The sequence below is a fragment of the Tamandua tetradactyla genome, chromosome 1 (assembly GCF_023851605.1).
Source record: "Tamandua tetradactyla isolate mTamTet1 chromosome 1, mTamTet1.pri, whole genome shotgun sequence".
Taxonomy (NCBI): domain Eukaryota; kingdom Metazoa; phylum Chordata; class Mammalia; order Pilosa; family Myrmecophagidae; genus Tamandua; species Tamandua tetradactyla.
This window is the reverse complement of record NC_135327.1, coordinates 15,148,842-15,175,289: the sequence shown is the minus strand read 5'-3', so window position 1 is coordinate 15,175,289 and position 26,448 is coordinate 15,148,842. Positions and strand designations below refer to the sequence as shown.

General features: G+C 36.8%; 1 protein-coding gene across 5 annotated transcripts in view; it reads right to left on the bottom strand.

The window, feature by feature from the left end:
• Window positions 1–8,489: 8,489 nt before the first annotated feature.
• The window catches only part of MROH8 (maestro heat like repeat family member 8), a 123,684-nt gene continuing 105,725 nt past the window's right edge, over window positions 8,490–26,448 (bottom strand). For 3 of the 5 annotated variants that reach the window (XM_077169238.1, XM_077169268.1, XM_077169247.1), the window contains 5 exons: window positions 22,184–22,306; window positions 17,062–17,161; window positions 16,707–16,772; window positions 10,948–11,119; window positions 8,490–8,706 (listed from right to left, as the gene is read on the bottom strand). In XM_077169238.1, the coding sequence (XP_077025353.1) occupies window positions 10,971–11,119; window positions 16,707–16,772; window positions 17,062–17,161; window positions 22,184–22,306 (438 nt within the window). In that variant the 3' untranslated portion in view covers window positions 8,490–8,706; window positions 10,948–10,970. Of the gene's footprint in view, window positions 8,707–10,947; window positions 11,120–16,706; window positions 16,773–17,061; window positions 17,162–22,183; window positions 22,307–26,448 lie in introns of those variants that run through there. The other 2 variants (XM_077169257.1, XR_013179385.1) reach the window with 2 other exon arrangements.

Sequence of the window (26,448 nt, the reverse complement as noted above, 5' to 3'; positions counted from 1 at the left end):
CTGGCACAGGACTGGATCTGTGCTTTAATAGGGGTTCACTGTTACCAGTTGAAACAAATTTAGGTGGTTTAATTGAAGATACATCTAACAGATCAGCCTCACTGCATGATTTTTTTTTCTTTTATTAATATGTTCTCCTTATTTTCTGTCAAATCTCATGTTGGTTGATTTTTTGTTATTGCCCAGGGACATGCTCATTTACCTTAACACAAAACTGGGCTTTCTGAATAGAAAATGATGTACTGATAGTGAAATAAGATTTACTCTGTCCATTTCTGATCCAGACACATGACAGTTGTTTCTATTATAATCCCAGTGTGTAACAGCCTCTATGATTAGCCTCCCTTTTGTGGTTTAATATTACAGAGCATGTGCCCTGGGCCTGATTAAGACCTTTAGAGGCTCCAAGACTAAAAAAATTCTATCAGTGCACATTATTCTCAAATGTAATTCAAAATACAAACAATTCTAAACAATGAGTGTTAGGAAAGTGCAACAAAGTTCTGATTACTTTTCCCAAGGTGACTTATTCTGTTGCTTTTTTGGTAATAATATTCTTTCAGAAAAAAATTTTTTTCTTATCTTTTTATACCCCGATTATGCCATGCCTTAAGCAGGTACTTGGTCTGCACATGCCCCTCTTAGGAAAAACTACTCAAACTTCTGTCAAAAACAGCAGTTATAGTTGTGGGGAAGGGGCAAGACCTGACCTCACCATTCTTCCTGTCGTTCCTCAGAAGAACTAAAGTGGTGGTCCTGACACTGGGGAGAATGGTGCCAGCCCTGCTAACAGGGACAGTTCTGTGAGTTTTGTACCCCATTTAGATTTTGGATAAGAAAATGAGAAACTGAAAATCACAATTTAATTTAAAAATATTAATTGCTTTCTAAAGCCCTTATACATCAAATAAAATCCATGCCCAGGGCACCCATTTTAGTTACAACAAGATACTGCAAAATAGTATTTTCTTTTGAGTTTCCCTCTAAGAGACCGTCATAACAAAGGCTTCATTCTACCTGGGACCAAAACTGAGATAATCTTTTACTCCTGCATCCCTACATACCTAGATTAATCATATTCGCCTGTAAGTCCAGGGAAACTAGAAAACTGAACTTTACCTTATTAGTTCAGAACTACCCTAGATTTTAGCCTTTAAGCAGAAGGTCTTGATGGAAAAGTCAAGCCATGTGAAAGGGATGTATGTATGTATGTAACACGCAGTTTCCCCTATGAAGGGACAGTGTGTATGGTAGAAGGTGCAGGGGATGTCCTACTAATTTTGTGATCTCTGTGCCTGTTTCCTCATCTGTAAAATTGGGTGACAATATCTAAATTATATAATTGCTGCAAGGACAAAAATAATATGAGAATCCTATACAAATAACATCATTTCCTCCCGTGTCTTCCTACTGTACCAGAACCAACTGAGTGTTTTCCAACCAACTCTAATCTACTCTATTGCCACCTTCAAGCATGTCATCTAAACCAATGTAACAGATTACTTAAGTACATTAATAAAATAACTTGGATTAAGAATGGGTCCATTTAGAGCAAACAGACCAAAGACTATATATCTGCATAAAATCTCTCTGGAAGAATACATAAGAAACTGGGAATAATAGTTGCCTATGGGAAGAAGAATTTAATCGTTATAAGATATCCTTTTGTATCACTTGAATTTTGTCATAAATAAGATGTATGCTATAAAATACAGGACACAGACAATCACATATATATGCCGTGATACTTAAGATACTTTTTTCTGTTTTTATTGATAAGCTTGGTTAATTAAAAATTGCACCAAAACTTACGCTACCTGACGTTAAGGCATATTATGAAGCTACAGTGGTCAAAACAGCATGGTACTGGCATAAAGATAGATATACTGACAAATGGAATCGAATAGAGTGTTCAGATATAGACCCTCTCATCTATGGACAATTGATCTTGGATAAGGCAGTCAAGCCAACTCACCTGGGACAGAACAGTCTCTTCAATAAATGGTGCCTAGAGAACTGGATATCCATATGCAAAAGAATGAAAGAGGACCCATATCTCACACCCTATACAAAAGTTAACTCAGAATGGATCAAAGACCTAAACATTAGATCTAAGACCATAAAACTGTTAGAAGAAAATGTAGGGAAATCTCTTATAAATCTTATACTTGGAGGCAGTTTTATAGACCTTACACCCAAAGCAAAAGCACTGAAGAAAGAAATAAGTAAATGGGAACTCCTCAAAATTAAACAGTTTTGCACATCAAAGAACTTCATCAAGAAAATGAAAAGACAGCCTACACAATGGGAGACAATATTTGGAAACGACATATCAGATAAAGGTCTAGTATCCAGAATTTATAAAGAGATTGTTCAACTCAACAACAAAAAGACAGCCAATCCAATTACAAAATGGGAAAAAGGCTTGAACAGACACTTCTCAGAAGAGGAAATACAAATGGCCAAAAGGCACATGAAGAGATGCTCAATGACCCTGGTCATTAGAGAAATGCAAATCAAAACCACAATGAGATATCATCTCACACCCACCAGAATGGCCATTATCAACAAAACAGAAAATGACAAGTGCTGGAGAGGATGTGGAGAAAGAGGCACACTTATCCACTGTTGGTGGGAATGTCAAATGGTGCAACCACTGTGGAAGGTAGTTTGGCGGTTCCTCAAAAAGCTGAATATAGAATTGCCATATGACCCGGCAATACCATTGCTAGGTATCTACTCAAAGGATGTAAGGGCAAGGTCACAAATGGACATTTGCACACCAATGTTTATAGCAGCATTATTTACAATTGCAAAGAGTTGGAAACAGCCAAAATGTCCATCAACAGACAAGTTGCTAAAAAAACTGTGGTATATGCTACAATGGAATATTATGCAGCTATAAGACAGAATAAAGTTATGAAGTATGTAACAACATGGATGGACCTTGAGGACATTATGCTGAGTGAGATTAGCCAGAAACAAAAGGACAAATGCTGTGTGGTCTCACTGATATGAACTGAATAAACTTGGAATATTTTTTTGGTAACAGAGGGCATCAGGAGATAGAAATCGGGTAAGATATTGGATAATTGGAGCTAAAGGGATACAGATTGTGCAACAGGACTGAATGTAAAAACTCAGAAATGGACAGCACAATACTACCTAACTATAATACAATTATGTTAGAACACTGAATGAAGCTGAATGTGAGAATGATAGAGGGAGGAGGGCTGGGGGCATAAAAGAAATCAGAAAGAAAGACAGATGTTAAAGATTGAGATGGTATAATCTAGGAATGCCTAGAGTGTATAATAATAGTGACTAAATGTACAAATTTAAAAAATGTTTTTGCATGAGGAAGAACAAAGGAATGTCATTACTGCAGGGTGCTGAAATAGATGGTAATTAATATTTTAAAATTTCAACTTATGTGTGAGACTAAAGCAAAAAATGTTTATTTGGTACAAAATTTATATTTTGACTAGTGCATTTCCTAACATAACTTATGTAGATAGCTTGACTGAATGCCATAAGTACTTGGAATCTTGGGTAGGACATGAGATTTTGTTGGTTTGTCCAGGACTGATGCCCTGATGAATCCCAGAGTGATTCAGTCAGTGAGTGGAAAAGTGTTTGCAAAGTCCCCTTTGGGAAATGGTGAGAACGGGGAGAAATTCAACTTCCCCTAGTTGAATTCTTGATCTTCTCACAAGCAGTGTGGACAACCAAAGCTATAAGCTGAGCCCCCAATCTTGGGGTTTGTTCATATGAAACTTAACCCCACAAAGGATAAGTCAAGCCTACTTAAAATTTAGGCCTAAGAGTTACCCCCAAGAGAGCCTCTTTTGTTGCTCAGATGTGGCCTCTCTCTCCAGCCAACACAACAAGCAAACTCACCACCCTCCCCCTGTCTACGTGGTACATGACTCCCAGGGGTGTGGACCTTCCTGGCAACGTGGGACAGAAATCCTAGAATGAGCTGAGACTCAGCATCAAGAGATTGAGAAAACCTTCTCAACCAAAAGAGGCAAGAGTGAAATTAGACAAAGTGTCAATGGCTGAGAAATTCCAGGCAGAGTTGAGAGGTTATCCTGGAGGTTATTCTTACGCACTGAGAGGATGTTGCCTTGTTATTTGGGATGTGATGGAGAGGCTGGAGGGAGCTGCCTGAAGATGTAGAGCTGTGTTCCAGTGGCCATGTTTCTTGATGATGATTGAGTGATGACACAGCTTTCACAATGTGACTGTGTGATTGTGAAAACCTTGTGTCTGATGCTCCTTTTATCTGCCTTTTCAACAGACGAGTAGAACATATGGGGTAAAAATGGATAATAGGGGGACAAATGCTAAAATAAATTTAGTTTGAAATGCTGGTAATCAATGAAAGGGAGGGGTAAGGGGTATGGTATATATCTCTTTTTTTCTGTTTTTGTTTTATTTCTTTTTCTGTTTTTTTTTGTTTCTTTTTCTGAATTGATGCAAATGTTCTAAGAAATGATCTTGATGATGAATGTGCAGCTATGTGATTATATTGAGAATTACTGATTATATATGTAGAATGGAATGATCATATGTTAATGTTTTTGTTCGTTTGTTGTTAATTTTTTTTAATTAATAAAAAAAAATTGCACCAAAAATCCTTTTAAGAATGTTATCATTTCAGAAATTTTTTCTCTAAATATTTGGTTAAAAAAAAAAATAAGGCACAAGGTAGAGAATCATTAATTAATTTCCATATATAATTGCACTATTATTGATGCGGTCCTAAAGCCTGAAATGCGACAGACTTAAAAGCAAAATCCTGGTGGCTAGACCATTTCAAATGTTAACTCAGTTTTTAACTAAAGTAACAGATAAAGCTGATTCCCCTTAATGTATAAAAAGCTTCTGTGAATCAACAGAAAAAACCTAGCAAACCCCTTCCGCCCCAAAAATGGAAAGTCTTTGAAGTATAGTCTCAGAAAAGGAAATACAGATGACTTTTAGATATGAAAAGATGTTCAACCTTTCTAATATAGAAAAAAGAAAGCTATTTTAAACCACTGAAAACCAGTTTTGTACCTATTCAATTGGTAAAAATCCAAAAGTTTGAAAATGTACCAGTGATTCCCCATTTCAGAATTAAGGTAACTCCTAGTCATGGCCTACAAGGCAGTAATGATCTGGTCCCATCCCCTGTATAACTCTGACTTCATTTGATACTTTCCCCTTTCTCACTCTACTCTAGCCTACTTCTTTTTTGAATACCCTAGGCAACTCAAGTGTTTCAGGACTTTTGAAATTGCTATTTCCTCTGTCCAGAATGTTCTTTCCCCAGATCTGTACATGGCTAACTCCCTTATTTTAAGTCTTTGGTCAAATATCAACTTCTCAATGAAGGTTACCAACCTATTTAAAACTGCACACACACGCACCCTCACAATCTCCACACTCTTGAATCCTCTTACTCTGATATTTTTCCCAGAGCCTGTTCCAGCTTTTAAAGGAGTTCAATAAACATTTGTATAACTACTACATTATGCTAGCAAGGATGTGGGGAGAAAAGCACTCTCCTACATCACTGGGGTGAGTGTAAACTTTTATTGCCTCTATGGAAGTCAGTTTGGCAATATTTTTTTACTGGCAATACAAATGACATATCCTTAGCATTGTAATTCGACTTCCAGGAATTTATCTTAAAGATTTTCTTGGCCACGTGTGAAATACAAATGTCCACAGTTACTCACTACAGTATTGTTTGCAAGTGCCAAAGACTGCAAACACCCTAATTGCCCATTAATATGATAAATATAATGAAATATTGGCTGAAATAAAGAATGAGGAAACTTTTTGGACTACTTTGGAAAGACTTCAAAGACATTTTATTAAGACAAAAATTCAAGGTACAGTACAATTTGTATAGACTACTAGGGAAGAGAATATATGTATTTACTCACAAATGTATAATTGTCTTGAAGGATACACAAAAAACTGGTAACACAGGATGACTTCAGGGAGGTGAAACGGATGGCTGGGAGTATTATGTAACTTCCGAATTTTGAACATATATTACCACTTTAACAAATAAATCTATAATCATGAAAAACAAAAATAAATTTTAACTGAACCCTTTTTGACCTTTTTAAATAATTTTAATTTCAAACAAACTCTGATTTAATATTTTGATAGGAAAAAAAATGTTGACATACAGGTATCACATAAGGAATCAGATACAGACATGAGTATCTTGAGATATATTCACATTCAGTCACTTACTCATTTGATTTCAAGATGAGACCACTTAACTAATTATTTCACTTTTTAATTTCAGTTTCAGCAGTGAAGAAAACTGGGTAGTATTAGTATATTAATATTTAAATGATTCTTTCAGCAACCAGCATATCTATCGCCATTTCATTAATTGTTAAGTAGTAACAACTTCGGAGCTCATGAATTAGAATACCCTTTTATAAGTTTTTAAAACATTATTTTCTATTATTTTAATAATGCAGTTGATGGAAACAGTTTTGCAAAGGACTTTTGGCTTTGAAATCTAAAATTTCTGACAAGGTTATTTAAAGCTCTGAAATTAGTTGCCACAAAAGAAGTTGCAGACTGTCTGGTTTAAAACCTATTTATAAAACTTTTCTTTTTCCATATACAACTTTACTAAAATGCAGTTGGATTGGTTGGCCAGACGTTATAGTTCTATGGGGTCTTGAACTGAAATGATATCTAGGTAGTAAATGCAACATGAAAATCTTTAGAAGTTACAAAGACTATTGCAGGGAAAAGGCTCAAGCTCTCTTAGAAAAATTACTTTCCTTAGGTCACAGTATTTGAACTGCCTACAGATTGCTTTCTTTTGGATGTCCTGTCCTTTCCCAAAAAGAGGTGAGTTCCCATGAATAACTAAAACACACCAGAGCTTAAATTCAACAGGATACAGTAGGTTTGTTTAGTTTGGTTTGAGTGGCGGTTTAAGGACAAAGGCTAGGAAGACACCCTTTCAACTGGCATATGTAGAGCTGTGACCACTTTTAAACCCACTGAGTGGCTGGGGAGGCAGAAACCTTGAGTCTGATCTTGGTTTGGGATGGGGGAGGCAGGGTGCATGTGTGGATTTAGATAAAACCCAGCACCCTAGGGACCAATGCACAGTAAGGCTGGAGCCAAGGCTTTATAGCTTTTCTATTGTTTCACTTTTCCTACTTTTTAATACCATTTGCAGGTGGACATCTTTTCTATATTCCCACCTCCATCTCCTTGCTAACCTCCTCCCAAATCCCTGCTCTTCTCCTCTCCCACCCCCTCGCCCCAATACCTGTGCTTTTAACCTCTTCAAGATGGCTATCTTTTAGGCACAGGGAATATTAATTAAGCATTTCTGAGTGCCTACTCTGTTTTCTCTGAAGTGAGGTCAAAAGGCCTGTCCTTCAGGAATTAGGGAAACAAGATGTATGTAGAACAAATTAAGTAAAAATGTCCCTGTTATAAGCCTGGGTTAAAGGTCCCCCCTGGGATGAGGAAGTTTGGGGGTAGAAATTCCTGCTCCTTTTTAAAAATTTCCCTTTCACAACATCATTTCTGTTAGGAAAAAAAAGGTAGGGGAAGGAGATGACATTTCCTCCGTAGAGATTCTTTGGTATCCATAGGAACTATTTAAAACCACTTCTGTCCGATTGGGACATCAGAGGATACACTCTACAGAGAGAAAAGGTAGAAAGCAAAACTGAACCATTCGGCAACTGGCATTTCTCAGGGATTGATCCATCCCTTCGTGTTTTGCATAATCCACAGTAGTTGTTAACTATCCCTCCTCTTCTACCACCTCATTCTTCTTCTCTGCTGTGTACTGAGGGGGATTTTGGAAGAGGCAGGGAAAGCAGATGCTTGATATGGTTTCAGGGATGAAAGTAAAATCTTCATTCCCCACCCTCACCTCCAACCCCACCCCCAAAAACCTCCTCTCTCCATTCTGCTCAGCAAAGTCTAAAATTTCTCAACTAGAAAGTCATGCCTTTGAATTAAGAACTCTACCCTGTTAAAAAGTAAATAACTTTTTGGAAGAGTTGAGCTTTGCATTATTATTTACACAGAATAATGAGTCATCCTATTCTTTCCTGAGAAGGGAGATAGGAAAAGGAACAGAGGGCCAAGGTGCTGGGGAAAGGAAAGAGGGGAAAGCTAGAAGGGGCAGAGAGACTTCAACCTGTTTTGTAATATATTTAGTTGACTTGCAGCGCTAGTGCCTGAGAGAGTTTTTCTTTCCTCAATCCCATCTTTCAGTTACATGACACTTTAATCTTTCAATAAGAGAAAAAAGTTATTATTTATAAAATAGTTTCCACAGTATAATGGGGGGAAAGGACTATACAATGTGAAAAAGTAAGAATCTAAAATAATTAAGATGTAGATATAATAGGTAATGAACAATACATTTTAATAATATACGGTGAAAATAAAGCCAAAAAGATAATCAATTACACTGAAATTTTATTTTGAAATATAACAAAATTAAATGTCTGGTAATTTTTGCTTTGTATATTTAAAACACTTCATAAAAATATAAACGTATCTCTGAGGACAGCCTTTCATAAAAATATGGAGATATTTGAAGATTCTTGTTAATATAATCACTATTAAGTACTTCTTCAGCCCTTCTCAATTTGCTGAGGTAGTTCAGTTAAGAGCAGTTCGCGGACTCTAAATGGATGCTTCTCTCTGTGGATTTTAACACAGTAAAGCATAAAAAATAAGCACTGTTGCTCTTGCTACTCCCCATTGGTGGTATTACTCAGAAAATAAAAATCACTCTGGAGGGAAAGGGACTCTAGCATAAATATGAGCAAAAAGTGAGGATCTATTCTGTGTCTTCCATGTCACTGGAGAGTTAAACCACATTCCAAACATGGATTCTGAAAGCATAAACCCCTTAAGTTTTTGGATTTGAAAAAATTAAATTCATTTCATTTCATTTACTTATTTTTAAATTAAAAAATTTAAAAGCAAGTATATTCCAACCTGTTTTCTTCTATGAGACAGGGATAGTTCACAAGATCAAACTAAGTTCTCAAACAATATTCTTCAAGATTAACTTCACAGTTTTGCTCTAATTCTACTCTTTCTATAGTGTAGGAAGTACATTCTACCCTATTAAAAAAATAAAACAAGGTACGCTTTTAAGCAAGAAGTGTTCAAACTTTGTATTTGAGGCTCAATTTCATTATTCAAAGTTTGTATGATTACTTGAGTTTGTTTGGGGCATGAGATTCAGCAACTGAGATTAATTATAGTGTAGAGCTGCATTTATTCACATTAGAGGGAAAAAGCAGATTGGAGGAGGGCAGACCAGCTAAGGATGTGGGTTCTGGAACCAGACTACCTGGGTTTGAATCCTAACTTTGCATTTACTAGTTGTGTGACTCTGGGCAAGTCAGTTTAACGTTTTCTTCCTCAGCTTCCCCATGCATAAAATGGAGATAATAATAGAGTGGTTACGAAGATTAAAAGAGTTAATTATATAGTCCACTTTTGTTTGGCTCATTGTAAGTATTCAATAAACACTGGTCATTTTTTGTAGCTAATCTGTAAGATGGATGATCCAAAAGTGGACAATGGAGTTGTTTGCATGTAGTGAGACCACAGAGAATACAGCAAGGAATGCATGTAACTCAGATGAGCTCTTTGCATTGAAGTTCAGCATCTAGCAGCCACCCTCAGGGTGTACTGCTGGCTTGGCTCTTGGGTGAAGATTTAATCTATCAGGCAGCTGGGTCTGCATATAAGCCCCAAACTCCTAACTGCTAGCCCAGATATGTCTTGCTATCTCATCCCTTAAAACAAATGAAACTGTACTATGAATCATGGAGAAATTTGTCCCTGAAGATGTTTTGGTGGACAGATGGGGGTGGGGAAAGGGGATAGGGTGGTAAAGATTCACATTACTCACTTTACAACAAAAAATTTTAATGCATTTCCCGTTGGACACATCTACTCTTTATCTGCCAGTTGCTTCATTTCCCCTCTATTTATTTTCCCTTACCACTGCCAAGAGGTCTTTGTATTACCTGAGTTAGTTCAGCTCTGGCTCTCTGCTTATGTTCCTCAACTAATCAAGAGCCTGGGATTAGACCAATAGAGATAATTTCTTATTAGTCTAGCAGGTCTCTTGGGGGTTTCCCATCCTTCCACATGCAGCTTATCAAAGTATTCACCCAATACAAATTAATCCCTGTCCTAGAAAATTCTCCTTATAAGAAAATTTTATAAATTTTGATATAAATCAGACAGCGGGTACTCAACAAATAATGTTTCCCATTTCTAGAACTATTTGAGAATCTGACAGCAATTGTAGGAAAGAAAATTTGAAAAATAAAAAGGTAAAGTAAGAGCTGGAAACCTCTTTCTTTTGTTTAGATTTATCTGGATAGATTTAGCATCACACCACTTCAGACTTCTTTTTTTGCTCAAAGGGTTTTAAGGGAAGGAAGGTGAAAAGGATTTTCAAAAAATGCATCACTAAATGTGAAGCTATAAGAACTGGTTGTTACTTTATTCTCAAGGTTGTTGACAGTTAAGTAGCCTGGGCCTTAACAAAAGAGTCAACAATACTAGCTTCGCAATATTAACATTTATTTAGAATCTCTCTTGAACCTGCCCTAGATCTGTTTATGGATGTTTTGGCATACCTCAATAAACATGTAGATTTTCACTGTTTCTACAAAATAAAACCAAGAGCTGCTCTCCCCTATACTATTCTAACTCCTTAAAAGTTTCAACAGCAAAACAAACAAACAAAAAATTCTGAGATAATTCAGGGTGCAGGTAGCTTAATGCTGGCATTGTTTCAAGTCTGAAAAAAAAACTATTTGGTACTATTTGGTACTATTTGGTACAAAAAAACTATTTGGTACTACTCGGGTACTATTTGCTTTTGTGGTTTCTGAGAGGATTGGCTTTTACCTGATATTGCCTCCCTTGCATTTCTAAGTAGGGAGACAGCCCATGAGCATCCTCAACCTGCAAACTGTCCGCCTGGGTTCTGGTTCAGCTGCTGCCTCCTGGACTCGGAAGAGAGCTTGGGAGGCAATGATGCGCACAGATGGCTCAGGGTCATGTAGGAGATCTCGCAGATCTAAGTGGCAAGAAAACCAAGACTGGAAGTGAAGGGCCCTGAGATCTATGGAAATGAATGCTAGTCCAGACACCAACATGCAACAATGCTTTCAGCAGTCAAGATAAAGTACTAACTTTTTCCAAGTCTCTGCCTGAAAGTTTGTATATCTTTGGATCAATTCCAAAGAAACTGGCTTCCAAGATGACAAATATTTCACTCCTTTGTAATAATCACATTGTCCAATAGATGACCCAAAGTCAAATTATCTGGACTTGCTAAGCCATGTCTAATCCTACTAATCTCCAAGTTCCTTTGTGGTCTTAGGGGTTACTCTTAAGTCATTCCCTTTTAAATTAAAAAACGAAACAAAACAAAAAACTACTTTATGTTTTTATGTTTTCTTACTGCAAAAAAAAATGCATGTTCATTGTGTAGAAAACTTAGAGAATACATATAAAGGTAGAAAATCAGTCACCCTACCACCTAGATATAGTCACTGTTACTTTGAATGTATATTTTTCTGATCTTTTTTCTATGTACAGACATACTTTTATTTCTTGTCCAGATGAAACCATATTGTAATATACTTAATAATTGCTTGTCATATCTAATAATATCAATAATAATTTTATCTGAGCCTTAAAAAAATTATTCTACAATATTTTTCATGACTATATATGATTCCATATGTATGGAAATGTTGCAATTTATTGAAGTAATCTCATATTGTTTCCAATCTCAGATATTTCTCATTTTCACTATTCTAAGTAACTCTGGTATGAGAATCCTGTAACTATTTTGCTTATTTTCATAGGTTAAATTCCTAAAAGTGGGATTGAGATAAGTTAAAGTATATGCTTATTTTAAAGGGTTTTAATACATATTGTCAAACTTTCCTACAAAAAATTTGTGCCAATTTAGTCTTTTAAATTAGGATCATATGGCAAAGATTATTGATAACACAACATTGATGTGTTGACATCAATACTCAAAGTTGTGTTATCAATAATCTTTGTCATTTTGACAAAAAACAAATACTGGCATTGCATACTTTACTCTGCAAATTTCTGATTACTAATAATATGGGATACTTTTCACCTATTTATTAGCCTTTGTAATTATTTTATGAATACTTACTAATATTGTTTACCACGTTTCTTTTGAGAATTTACATGTTTGCTTTAAGGATTGTAGCATTTTATCACATTGCAAATATTCCCACACACACACCTCTCTGTATTATTGCTTGCTTTTTAACTTTGCCCAGGTCTCTTTCTTTTCAAAGTTGATTTTTAATGTCAATCTATCATTCTTTTACTTTATGGATCTGTCTTTGGTATCATGCTTCATAAAGGCTCTCTTTTTTATTTCTAATTCTTCCAGGTCTTAAAGATGCTCAGCACCTCTTTAGAGTTGGAGCTTTTTATTTCTTAGTGTTTTAGCATTTAAATTCATCATGTTTACTTCCAAAATGAAGTACTTTACTAGATTTTTATTCATTTCAGTTCTTGCATTGAGATCTGTCAGTACGTCCAACAGAATACATGAAAAAGCAAGTATCAATTTTTGTATCAAAAGAGACTGAAGTCTTTTTGTTATGAAGTCAGTTTAAATTATATTTAAAAGTTTTGTTGTTTTCATGTTTAAATTTAGCTTGAAAATCGTCCATGGTAAATAACATAAACTTGTTTAAAAAAAGAGGTTAAAACATCCTATTCCTAAGACAGATAAGCCACTGTTAGCAAAAGAAGAGGGTGGATTTATTCCATGAGGTTGAACCACATGAAATTGCTGATATTTGACTGTTTTTGACCTTCAAAATGGCAGTTTCATAGAGTATATATACAGTTTTATATACATTTTCTAAATCTTCAGTATAGCTACCTTTTGGATGGAAGAGGAATTTCAGTTCTCCAACGTTTTAGATTAGAAAATAACTTCCTTCTAATTGAAAAGAATCAACCATATAGAATCCTACCCCATACAATAAAATAATATATGTTTTCCTTTCTTTTTACTTGTGCTATCTATGAGGTAGTGGGAAACCTTAGAGAAAATTGGTATAATCTTTCTTTTTTCCTTTGTATTCATCATCATGATCATTTCTTAGAACATTTGCATCAATTCAGAAAAAGAAATAAAAAGATAACAGAAAAAAGTTCATACATACCATACCCCTTACCCCTTCCTTTCATTGGTCACTAGCATTTCAAACTAAATTTATTTTAACATTTGTTCCCCCTATTATTTGTTTTTATTCCATATGTTTTACTCATCTGTTGATAAGGTAGATAAAAGCAGCATCAGACACAAGGTTTTTACAATCACAGTCACACTGAGAAAGCTATATCACTATATAGTCATTTTCAAGAAACATGGCTACTGGAACACAGCTCTACATTTTCAGGCAGTTCCCTCCAGCTTCTCCATTACATCTTGAATAACAAGGTGATATCTATTTAATGCGTAAGAATAACCTCCAGGATAACCTCTCATCTCTGGAATCTCTCAGCCATGGATACTTTGTTTTGTCTCATTTCGCTCTTCCCCCTTTTGGTTGAGAAGGTTTTCTCAATCTCTTGATGTTGAGTCTCAGCTCATTGTAGGGGTTTTCTCAATCCCTTGATGCTGAGTCTCAGCTCATTCTAGGATTTCTGCCCCACGTTGCCAGGAAGGTCCACACCCCTGGGAGTCATGTCCCATGTAGACAGGGGGAGGGCAGTGGGTTTTCTTGCTGTGTTGGCTGGAGAGATAGGCCACATCTGAGCAACAAAAGAGGTTCTCTTGGGGGTGACTCTTAGGCCTAATTTTAAGTAGTTTTGACCTATCCTTTGTGGGGTTAAGTTTCATATGAACAAACCCCAGGATTGGGGGCTCAGCCTATAGCTATGGTTGTCCACACTGCTTGTGAGAATATCAAGAATTCAACTTGGGGAAGTTGAAATTTCCCCCTTTCTCACCATTCCCTGAAGGGGACTTTGCAAATACTTTTCTACTCACTGTTCAAATCACTCTGGGATTCATCAGGGCATCATTCTGGACAAACCAACAAAATCTCATGCCCTACTCAAAGTTCCATATACTTATGGTGTTCAATTAAGCTGTCTACATAAGTTATATTAGGAAATGCACTAGTCAAAATATAAATTTTGTACCAAATAAACATTTTTTGCTTTAGTCTCACACATAATTTAAATTTTAAAATATTAATTACCATCTGTTTTCAACAGCCTGCAGTAATGACATTCCTTTGCTCTTCCTCATGCAAAAACAGTTTTCAAATTTGTACATTTAGTTACTATCATTATATACTCTAGGCATTCCTAGATGGATACAATCTTTCTTAAGTAATTATTTTATATGTTATATATATTCATATTTTTATTTTTAAAGTAGTAAATTGTTTACTATTTTAATTTGGTTATCAAGGTACATCTTTGGTATTGTGAGACTTAGGATTTCATGGGATTTTATAATTGTAGGACTACTTTTTTAAAAATAAATTTATTGAGAAATATCCACACATGTACAGTTCAACCATATTATACAATCAATAGCTCACAATATCATCACATAGTTGTGTATTCTTCATCATGATCATTTTTAGAACATTTGCATCGCTCCAAAAAAAGAAATTAAAGGAAAAATAAGAATTCCTACATCCCATCCCCCTTACCCCTCCCTCTCATTGACCTACAGTATTTCAATCTACTGAGTTCTTACCCTTAATCTCCCCCAATTTTTTATACTTTTTTTTCACTCATCTGTCCATACCCTGAATAAAAGGAGCATAAGACACAAGGTTTTCATAATTACACAGTCACACTGTAAAAGCTATATAGTTACACAGTCTTCTTCAAGAATCAAGGCTAATGGAATACAGTTCAACAATTTCAGCCACTCCAATATTCCATTAACTAAAAAGGGATATCTATATAAGAATAACCTCCAGGACAACTACTCAACTCTGTTTGAAATCTCTCAGCCATTGACACCTTATTTTGTCTCATTTCTCTCTTCCCCTTTTTGGTGAAGAAGGCTTTCTCATTCTGTTGATGCTGGGTCCCAGCTCATCCCCAGGAATCAGGTCCCTCGTTGCCAGGGAGATTTATACCCCTGAGAGTCATATCCCATATAGCGGGGAGGGCAGTGAGTTTACCTGCTGAGTTGGCTTAGAGAGAGAGGCCACATCTGAGCAACAAAAGAGGTTCTCAGTGGGGTGACTCTTAGGCATAATAATCAGTAGGCTTAGCCTCTCCTTTGCAGGAATAAACTTCATGGGGTGAGCCCCAAGATTGAGGGTTCAGCCTATTCAACTGATGTCCCCACTGCTTGAGAGAATATCAGGAATTCCCCAGGTGGAAAAGTTTAATATTTTCTCCTTTCTCCCCAGTCCCCTTAGATAGGGGAATTTCTATCTTGCAAATACTTTTTTAATCTCTGCCCAAATTACTCTGAGATATATCAGGGCATCGTGCTAACCTGTACAAACCAACAAGAGCTCATGCCCTATTCAAGATTCCTTATAATTAAGGTGCTCAAGTAAACTGACCATACAAAGTTAAATCAGATAACGTGCTACCCAAAATATAATTTTTCCACCAAAAATCTCTCCCTTTGCTCTTGCACAGAAGTTGAAATTTGAAAATATGGGCCATATAATCCTTTACTCAGTATTTTGATTTACCTTAGTCCTATCCAGATCAGCTTCATTTGTGTGTCTAGATGAAGTTTGATCACTTTTTCAGCTTTTTTAGCAGTTGCTGAATGGGGTAATGCTGAATGGGGTGGAGTTTCAGTGCTCTAACTCCAAGTCTCAGGTGTCACATAAATACCCAAGGTCTCAAAGAACAACCAAGTTATATACAAATAGCTTAGTATCTCAGAATTTAGAAATATCAGTTACAACTCCTAAATATATGTGACTTCTGTAAGAGCTTACAATCTAGGAAACTTTACAGTAGGCCCCAACCTGATAACCCATGTTCTCAACTTCAATTCTCTGAGTTTGTATATTATAGTTAATTCATATGAGTGAGGCATGATAATATTTGTCTTTTTGTTTCTGACATTTTATTCGACACACTGTGTAAGACTACTTTTTAAGTGAGAATAAATAATTCTTTGAGTGCCAAGTCTGCAAAGCTGTACCAATATAGAAAATTTTCATTCACTGAAAATTCAGAAAACAATTTATATGATGATTTCCTTATATGACTATAATATATCTCTTTTACCAACTCCTACTATCTTACAAGACCAACTGCCTATAGAAAATAGTGCTGCAGTAATCTCTGTAGTACTTGTGAGGTATGATCATAATTTACGAGATAGTATTTCTAGGTAATAACTTATTTTCTGACAAAGTTCCGGAAGTGTCCCTGGTTTCCAGGCAAACAGGGTCATGTCTTTTCCTACAGGGGGAGTTGGATTGGGATGAGACAGTCATTCAGTTGAAGACACCAAGGGATTTATTACTGCCAAAGTCAGGCTTCTGGATCCCAGAGTCTCAGTTCGGCCACAGTGAATTAAAGCAATCCTGCCCACAGTCTAATGCTTTCCAGAATACGCTTATATTCCAAATTTAAGGACTGTTATTACTTACCATCCTCTATCCAGTCAGTACCTTTGATCCTGAGCTCATCATAATCTGCGAATTTTGATAGAAGCCCTAAATGTAGGATAAAGTCAATGAGTTTCTGATCTAGCTTTTGCTCTTGGAAATCGATACCTAAGAGTTCTTATCATTGGAAAATCTGCGCAGTTAGTAGTACTGGATTTTTGTTAATAGATTCCAAAAACTGAACTTCCAAGTATCTAGTAGTTACCTATAGGTAACTTGGTCCCTTTATCCTAAAGTATTTTCAAGGTTACCTTCATAAAGAATGGGAATACTCAACAACAAGAATTTGGGAAAGTATAGGATAAAACTGTAGAATAGAACGGATTTTTTTTTGTACCTACAAATAGGGCAGCTGCTCTTCTGATGGGAAGTTTTGCATTCTTGAAGTATATCAATGTTTGGGCTAGGATGTTAACTTTCCCCTTGCATTTTTTTCCCTAAGTGAAGGAAAAAAAGATTATGAAAAAAGTGAAGTAGCAGCACTATCTTTATCAGCCTCACTAGTTTCCAGGGTCACGAACTTTATCATATACACATGTCTACTATAGTGCCTGAAATAACTACTGTTACTCTATGAATATTATGCCACAATAATGAGCCCCTGGACAAAGTTAAATTCTCTGACTGTGTTTTGCTCACATCCACTCATGCCACATATTGTAATGCCTTTAAAACTGCATTTAGCTGTGTCTAAAGATTCTCTGTATCTAAATCTTCTCTGTTCTCTAAGCTCCACTTACAGCCCTGCCTTCCTTTGAGCACTTCTCTGAGCGCCTGTCTTATCTAACCCTGCTCTGAGCATTTTGCAAATACTCCTCTCTTTGCACCTATCGTTCCCCACCTTGAGATTCTGTTTCATTTTTGACAGAAGTTTTACTTCCTTTACTAGATTACAAGCGCCTCTCAAAGTACCTGGATTCTTCACAACCTGTTAGACATTGGATATGTTAGACTTGTTGGATGTATGAATATAGCCCTCTATGTACCTCTTATAGAACAGACACCTCGGTGATAAAAGTGGGAGGATAGGAATTTGTCTTTATAGAATTTAGGATTTAACATGGGCAATTTATAGCTTTATCCATTGATAGCACCGGACTTCCTACTATAAGTATTGTCATCAGTACACCAGGGATAGGCTTGGCTACAGGACAGGGAGATAATCCCCAGTGGAATGCCCTATATAAGGGCATGTTGGGACTTCCTAGACCCATAAATTCACATGGGTCCATGTGGGTTCTAAACAGGCTAAAGATATGGAAGCTTTATATAAAGATATAAAGGCATAGCCAGTCTGATGGTCTTCGCAATAGGATCCAGGTACTTCTAGGATCAGTTGTCTAGAACACCCACAGGCCTCCTGAGGCTACCATGGCTCAAGCCTGCCCCTGAAAGCAGCTACTGTAGGTTTTATTGAGTTTCTGAGGAAAAAGGATGCCATCTGGGTCCTGGCAGAGCTGGTGGTATGCTGCCTTCATGTTGCCTGGCAACTTTTACTTGGGGCTCTCTGAACATGCTGTGACAGAGGGTAAAACAATCCTCTTCCATTCAAGGTAAGGACAGAAATCCCTGTAAAAGCAATATATAACTCTATTTCAATTCAGTTCAGAAACAATTTTTTTGAGCATTTACTATCAGCTTGCTCTTGTACCCTCTGATATAGGTTAATGGACTCCCAAGAGTTCACCAGTATTTTTTCATGAGGAAAGGTTGTAATATAAAGGGGTTTCTGAGGGATCTATAGAAAAATAGATTCACAGTATGAAATAACTCTTAGATATCAAATGCTGAAATGGAAAGGGATGGGAAATGTTTTCTTCATGTCATTTTCCTCTATTAAAACTGTGTCAGAAAAAAACGTATGTCAGCATATGTTAGAAAGAATGCTGTACCTGAAGGAGAACTAACGTTCATTTGATTGTGGAGAAGAAAATAATTTATTCATGATCTTGCAAGAATGGGTGCCTAGCTGAACATAAAATGGTGGTTGGTGTGTCGAACAATAGAATACCACAGGTATTTATATCCTAAACTTATCACTCAGGCCCCTTCCCTGTTTCTCCACTGATTGAGTTATAGCCTATCTGGATAGTCTAACTAATTCAAATTTCCCATAGAAGGTTCCCATTTTTTATTATGCTTTACATTTCAATGGCCCTGGGCAATATTTATTTAAACTCTGTTTCTACCTATTTTGCACCAGTTCTAGGCTTATGTCAGAGGTGCTTTCCTTGTATGCCTGCAAAACCAGTTTGAGTTATTCTGCAGCCCTTTCCTGCACCATCGTGTGTGAAAGCTAAACTTAATTTTCTTACAAATCCTCCCTCTTTCTCTTTGAACTTTTTTTAATTTTCACATTTTAGTCTTTATTCAAACTTGATAAGAGCATAGGGATCCTCCTCTTTAAGGGGGTTCTTCATGAGTCTTTAAACTAACCCTCAGGCACATGGGATAACGTAGTACCTAAGTACTGTGAGTACCCCAGCTATGATTATTAAAGAAGTTAGCATGGGCAGTGCCAACCCTTTCCATTGCCCAAACCAGTTTTCTAACTGTCTTGTGAGGGAGTCACCAATGCCTGAATTTTTCACCAATTCTTCAGATAAGGCCCTCAGACCTTGTAAAGCTTTGATGATAGCTCCATTTGGGGCTGTGTTATTGGGGATAAGTATATAACAACTGTCCCTGGCCATAATGCTAATGCCTCCCTTTTCGGCTCACATCATGTTTACAGCCATCCTATTCTCCCATGTCATTCAGCTAGTAGCATCCAATTCTTCTGCTCTTCCCTCAACTGTATCCTTGGTGTAATTGATCTGATTATTCTGGAATTTCCCTTGGTATCCCTATACTGTCTAATTCAACTCAATCCTCCTCCTTTTCAAATGCCAGTGTGAATGGGATGATCAATTGGACCAGAGAACAGGTCCTTTTCCACTTCTTGGGTAAAACTTGTCAGAAGATGCCCTTTCTACAATACCACCAAGATCTGCACCTGCGGCAGTTCCACCTAGGCCCAAACCCTAGGCTTCAAAGCTCACCACAGCGGCCTTCCTACTCGTTGTGGCATAGCGTCTGTGGAGTTGGGGAATTCAGGTGGCACCGCAAGGTGGTGGTGGTCTGTCCCACTCCCATCCCTCTCACACATGTCCCGACTGCCAGCAATGGCCGGGTATGGGCCTGACGTTTGAGCGCCATCCATTTTCACAGTCCTAACACTGAGCAGTTCTGAACACCCCCTTCTCACCTGCCCCACCTTCCTCTCATACAACACCTCAAAGCAGACAAACAACAAACAAAAGCCCATGCCTGTGCCAAAGAAGGAACAGGAAATCTTGCATCTAAAATAAAATGTGGAAGCAAAGAAAGGCATCTGATTGGTTCTTAAAGGCCACCATCACCAGTAAAGTTGAATACAGCAAAACATTACAATTAAAATAACTGAGACTTTCTTAATAACTCTCCTAGTGGTTTATCCTTCTACCTATCTATTTTCTGGATCTCTTCCTGAATGTCAGCCTAAGACTCCTTTACATCCTTGGGCCACAGGACTATCAAGGTCCATTCCTGAATATTTCCTTACTTGGTCCCTCAACTTTTCCAACCTCTCCTTGGCTCAGCGACTTGCCTAAATAAATAAATAAAGCAGGCATCTTTTCTACCATCTAAATAATGCCAACATAACTGCTCAGAAGCAGTTGGCAGTTCCTGTTAGAAGACACCATAACCCTCTTACCAGTCCAATTCCTGCATTAACACTTTCATCAAGACTGAAGTTCAACAGGAAAATGCTCCTACATCAAGATAGTTTTATTCACCCATTTGCTTTACTCTTATTAGTAGTAAGTCTACAATTCCTGCACTTGGCAAAGGGATTTATTATAGAGAAACCCAGACTCTGCATCAAGTGGTCACATACCACTTTGAAATTGTTCTACTGAACCAGAGACAAAACAAGAAAATTACCGGAATATCAGTAACTCTGGTAGCTTCTTCAAGTCCCTTTTAAGGACTAAAAATCAGTGGATAGTTTAAGCTGTGTTTTCCTTGAGCCCCCTCAAAGGCTTTATTTAAGTTCTGAGATTTGGAATTTTATCCCTATATAGTGAGGACTTAAAGATCTCGCACAAAAAAAAAAAAAAAAAAATGGAGGGGTAAGGGTATGGTATGTATGAATTTTTTTCTGCTGTTTTTTAATTTTTTTTCTGAATTGATGCAAATGTTCTAAGAAATGATTATGATGATGAATATGCAACTATGTGATGATATTGTGAATTACCAATTATATGTATAGAATGGAATAATCATATGTTAAAAATGTTTGTGTTTCTTTGTTGTCACATTAAAAAAAAAATTTTTAAAAAAAAAAAAGATCTCGCACAAAGCCAATCCTTGTCTGCCCTGTATTTTGGCCAGAAGACATCAGGTGGCACCATGCTTTCTTTTGACCAAATGTACCTTTTTCTTTCCTGTGGTCTGCCAATGTTCCAACATTCTCCTTACGGACTGTCCAGGGGAATGCTCTCAGGAACCCTACAGGTAACCCCTCCCTTTTTCTCTGGCTGCCCCACTGCCTCTACCCATTCTTTGTCTTGCCTGGGTTCCTTTGTTTTGGCACCATCTTGCTTCGCCCGATTCCAGCCCTTTCCCTCACAGAAGAAGGGAACTGTGGATTGGAACTCCACACTAGCATATCGCCAGACTCATCAGAATTAATCCTGACCACCAAGGTGACACTAATAGCCTTTTTCTTACCTTGGTTTGTGCACAGAGTTGCCTGGTCACAGTGAGGCAGATTTCCCGTTTTCTTCTGCACAATCGGCAGACCTAAGCCGGGTCTCAGGTCCTTCTGGTTGCTGGAGTTGGGCCCCCAGGGTGGAGTCTGAGACTGCTTAATCAGCGGGGCACACCTTCCCTTCATCCTCCCCAGGGTTCCCCTCTGAAGTCTAAGATCCCAGACAAGCCCCCCAAATTGTTGGAAAGAATGCCATACCTAAGGAAGAACTAATGCTCATTCGATTGTGGAGAAGATAATAACTTATTCATGATCTTGCAAGAATGGATGTGATCTAACACAAAATGGTGACTGGAACGCCAAACAACAGAATATCACAGGTATTTATATCCTAAGCTTAGCACTCAGGCCCCTCCCCTGTTAACTGATTGGATACTCCAGAAGGTATAGCCTATCTGGATAGCCTAACTAATTCAAATTTCCTGCAGAAGGTTTCCGCTTTTGATTATGCTTTACATTTCAATGACTCACGCCATTACTTATTTAAACTTTGTTTCTACTTATTTCACGCCAATTCTAGGCTTACGTCAAAGGTGTTTTCCTTGCCTGCCTGCAAAACCGCTTTGAGTTATTCTGCAGCCCTTTCCTGTGTCATCTTGTGTGAAAGCTAAACTTAATTTTCTTACAGCATATTAAAGAGTTAAATCCATTATTGCTCACGTACAAAGAATCTGCAGATTGCTCCAACTTCACTCGGTTTGCTGTACCAGGGATCTTTGCAGTACACCTCTTGTGGTAGCTTCCACTTCAGGAACTGGGCACATATAGTTAGGACTCGCCTACTCTCCTGTGAAAAGTATTATCACAGATCAGGATTTTCCAACATTTTTTAGCTAGGGCGAGCTTTCTTCAAACAACACTAAAGGCCATTATGAAAAGCTGATGAACTCAGAATTACTTCTGTTGAAGTAAGCAGAAAAAGAAGTAAGAAGGAACTAGAGTTCTGCACTACTCCTTTAATTTCCCAAACAATCCCTAAAGGAGATTCTTAAAACTCTGGGGTCATGGAGAGCATGGTGTTGAAATCACTGGTCTAAGTGCTACCAGATAGAATGGCCACTCCCTTTGTATGTCGCTGGCCTTGTTCCACCGGGGAAAGACTAATTTGAGAAACACACTTCTTCAGTGGCTCCCTCCTTGAATTTGCCCTCCAGGCAAAATCAGCTTGAAACAAGGAGAACAATGTAAGAAACAACTGAGGCGGATGGTCTGAGCAAGGCCCACATGCTTTATTTAAATCAGGCAGTAGAAAATCTGGAAGAGAGAGAAGGTGCATCTCCCGGGAAGCAGAGGGGTTATTTGACATCCCATAAACAGGGGAACTCCTAAGGCCACTAGCCAAGCACAAGCCCAGGACAAGATACAGCTCCGAAAACACAAGGAGGACCCTGCACTTTTCACTTCTCTTGGGCAGACCTACTTGATAGGAGAATTGACACTCCAGAAAAACTCTGTCATATCACTAGCTGGTTACAAAGAAGAAACAGACATCTCAGGGAATAAATTCCAGAGTTTACATTTTAAGAACAGTGTGTGACAAAAGATTACAAGACAAACACAGAAACAGGAAATGATGGCCTATCCAGAGGAAGAGGATACAAATTCAGAAAACATAAATGAAGAAGACCAATTCGTGGGCATACCAGAGTCAAAAAAAGATCTTCAATATGCTCAAGGAATAGAAAGAAAATTCAGAGAAAAAACTAAAAGGTATTAGGAAAACAAGGAATGAACAATCTGAGATACTCAGTAAAGAGATAGAAATTTAAAAAAGAAACCAAACAGAACTATTGGAGTTGAAGGCCACAATAACTAAAATGAAAAATTCTCAGGGGGGTTTCAACAGCAAATTGAAGTTGGCAGGAGGAAAAATCAGCAAACTTGAAGACAAGATACTTGAAATGTGGCAGGCTGAGTAGCAGAAGAAAAAAATAATCATATAAAGTGAAAATAGCCTAAGAGACCTCTGGAACGCCATCAAGCATACCAGTATACATATTATGGGAGTCCCAGAAGGAGGAAAAAGAGAGAAAGGAGCAGAAAAAGGAACAGTCAAAGAAATAACAGAAAACTTCCCAAATTGAGCAAAACACATGAATATGCACATTGAAAAAGCCCAGAGACCAATAAATAAGATAAACTTAAAGAAAATATGTCCCTTTACTACTGATTAAACTGTTGAAAGCAAAGGACAAGGAGAGAGTTCTGAAAACTGCAAGAGAAAAGCAATGTTTTACATATAAGGGACTCCCAATTAGAGCAAGTGCCAATCTCTCACCAGAAATCATGGAGGTAAGATGGCAGTGGGTTGAAATACTTACAGAGTGCTGGAAGAAAACAATTGCCAACCAGGAATTTTATATTGGGTGAGATTTTCTTTTGAAAATGAGGTGGATTTTAGTCTTGTAAGGAACTATTTCTTTAAATTTAAAATAATGATATTACAATATAGTTGTATGTTGAAGTTAACAAATTATTCTCAAAATCATATATATAGAGATTGTACTTGTTTCAAAGAAAAATTATCACCTCTTCATATTACTTAATTAACCTAGTAAGTATATTTGTTGTAATTAAACTACATTGATTTCTTAATACAATCTAGGAAAAATCTTATGACCTTGATTTTCTTCTTGACAGTAATGCCACTGAGAAAATGTGGCTTCTGTGTTTTCACAGTTTTCAATCAAAATACACTATGAATATTATTCTATTTAATTATGAGTGGGCCAACTCAATGATGAAGGCATGGTAACTTCTTTGTATTCATCTTCATAATATTTAATTGGTCTATTAAATGAACCAATAGTGGAAATTTAGAACAAAGTGATACTAGCTTTAAAGTCATTGTGAAGGCACTCTTAATATATGATATTCTGAATTCTAGCCCAAGGAGCAGCAAGTGGGACACTGAGAGAATTGGGGGAGGACATAATGTCAAGTCTCCTTGACACAAATGCAAAGCCACACATCCATGACATAAATGGTAGTCATACATCTAAATCTAAGGTGTTGGGAGATTTTTTTTTCTCATTTTGGCTAATTCAGCACATGGCTAATATTAGTAGAGACTCTTTTTTGAAGAGAAAATTAAGAATTACATTTTCTAAACTGTGTGTTCTTTTTCTTAAAAGCAAGAATTTGAAGATGTGTTTATGTAATATTCTTCAAATACTGAGACCAGAAACCTTGTACTCATTACTATTTCATAAAAAAAATCAAAACTGAAAACAATTAGAAATAATAAATGAATTAAAATAGGAGCTAAATATATATTTTTAAGAGGGACTGCTTTGTGTGTTATACATTAGAAGGAAAAAGTGACAATTCATACATGATATATATTCAAGTAAAACAGATTATTTGAAATTGGTAAAAGTACTCAAAGAGGTAAATATACCCATTATTTCTTTTAATATAATTGAAATCTCAGTCATAGTCAATCACAAGTTTCCTGTTGCTGAAGTCCAGTTACCTTGGAACTCTCAAGAATCCATGAAACTAGATATCAACACATTCCTATGTTATATACAATCACTAATAAATTAAAAACATAAAGTTGTGTATTAGGTATTTCTGTAGATAACGTAGATAGCAAAATTGTATACACTGGTTTCAAGTAGGCTTTGTCACTTATATTTGGACATGACTTTAAGGCACATCATCAGTTCAAAATCTAAAGTTGTACAAATCCTGATCCTACCTATCAGATTGTTAGGGCAAATTTTCTCCATGCTCCCCCCACCACACCTTTGCTTTTGTTTTTTTTTAAAGAATTATGATTGAATCAACAAAAGAACATCATGTTTTTAAAGGTAATTAAAAAAAAAAAACTTCCATAAACTACTTTCCAAAATTTCTGAAAAAAGAACATTCTTTAACTTGACAAAATTAACTTCTTAATTTTGAATTTTGAATTATATCGTTAGTCACATATTTTTGTAGCTATTGAAAGAAAAAAACAATTTCAATTTCTCAAAACCATATTTTTCAAAGGTAGAGGATTGTATGTGTTTGTGTGCATGTGTGTATGGTGAAATTAAAGATGATCAACTTACTGTGAAATTAAAAAAAAAAATGAGGGGGAGATTAAGACATTTCCAGAAAAAACAAAAGCAGAGGGAGTTCCTCACCACTGGATCTGCCCTACAAGCAGTGCTAAAGGGAATTCTTCAGAAATGAAAGGAAATTATACTAAAGAGTGGTTCAAAATGGCACAAAGAAATGAAGACTTCTGATAAAGAGATTTGTAAGAGGAACGGTGAAAAGGACTCAAAAGCTTTTATTGGGTCCCTACTGTTTATCCAAAATGGAACTAGACATTGTGATGGATTCAGAGAATTGGAAAACCTGGTCCCAGCCCTCAAGGATTTATACTGTGATTAGGGAGACAGAGACTGATGCAGGAAATGTTTAGAGACCAACCCTTAACAGTTCCAGGTATGTTGGTTAATTTCATGTGTCAACCAGGCTAGGTTATGGTTTCTAGTTGTTTGGACAAACAAGCACTGACCTGACTGTTACTTTGAGATTATTTTGTAGATGGGTTTAAATCGTTATTTCAGTTGACTGCATTTATAGCTGATTACATCTAAAATCAACAAAGGAGATTGTTTTCAGCAATGAGAGTCTCCTCATCCAATCAGTTGAAGGCCTTAAAATGAGAACTGGGGATTTCAGCAGTCAGAAAGATTATTTCTATCTCATTTCAGCCAGCCTGCTGCTTCTGAGGAATTCAACATCACTTTCACCAGTTTCTAACTTGTGGCCATCCCTAATGAATTCAGACTTGCATATCCCCATGGTCACCTGAGCTAATTCCTATAATAAATCTCTTAATATTTACATAAAAAAGGAAATAAGGAGTAAGGTTTTTCACACAATTTGCTTAGGTAAAACAATGAAAAGGTAGCTCTGTGCCAGAGGATA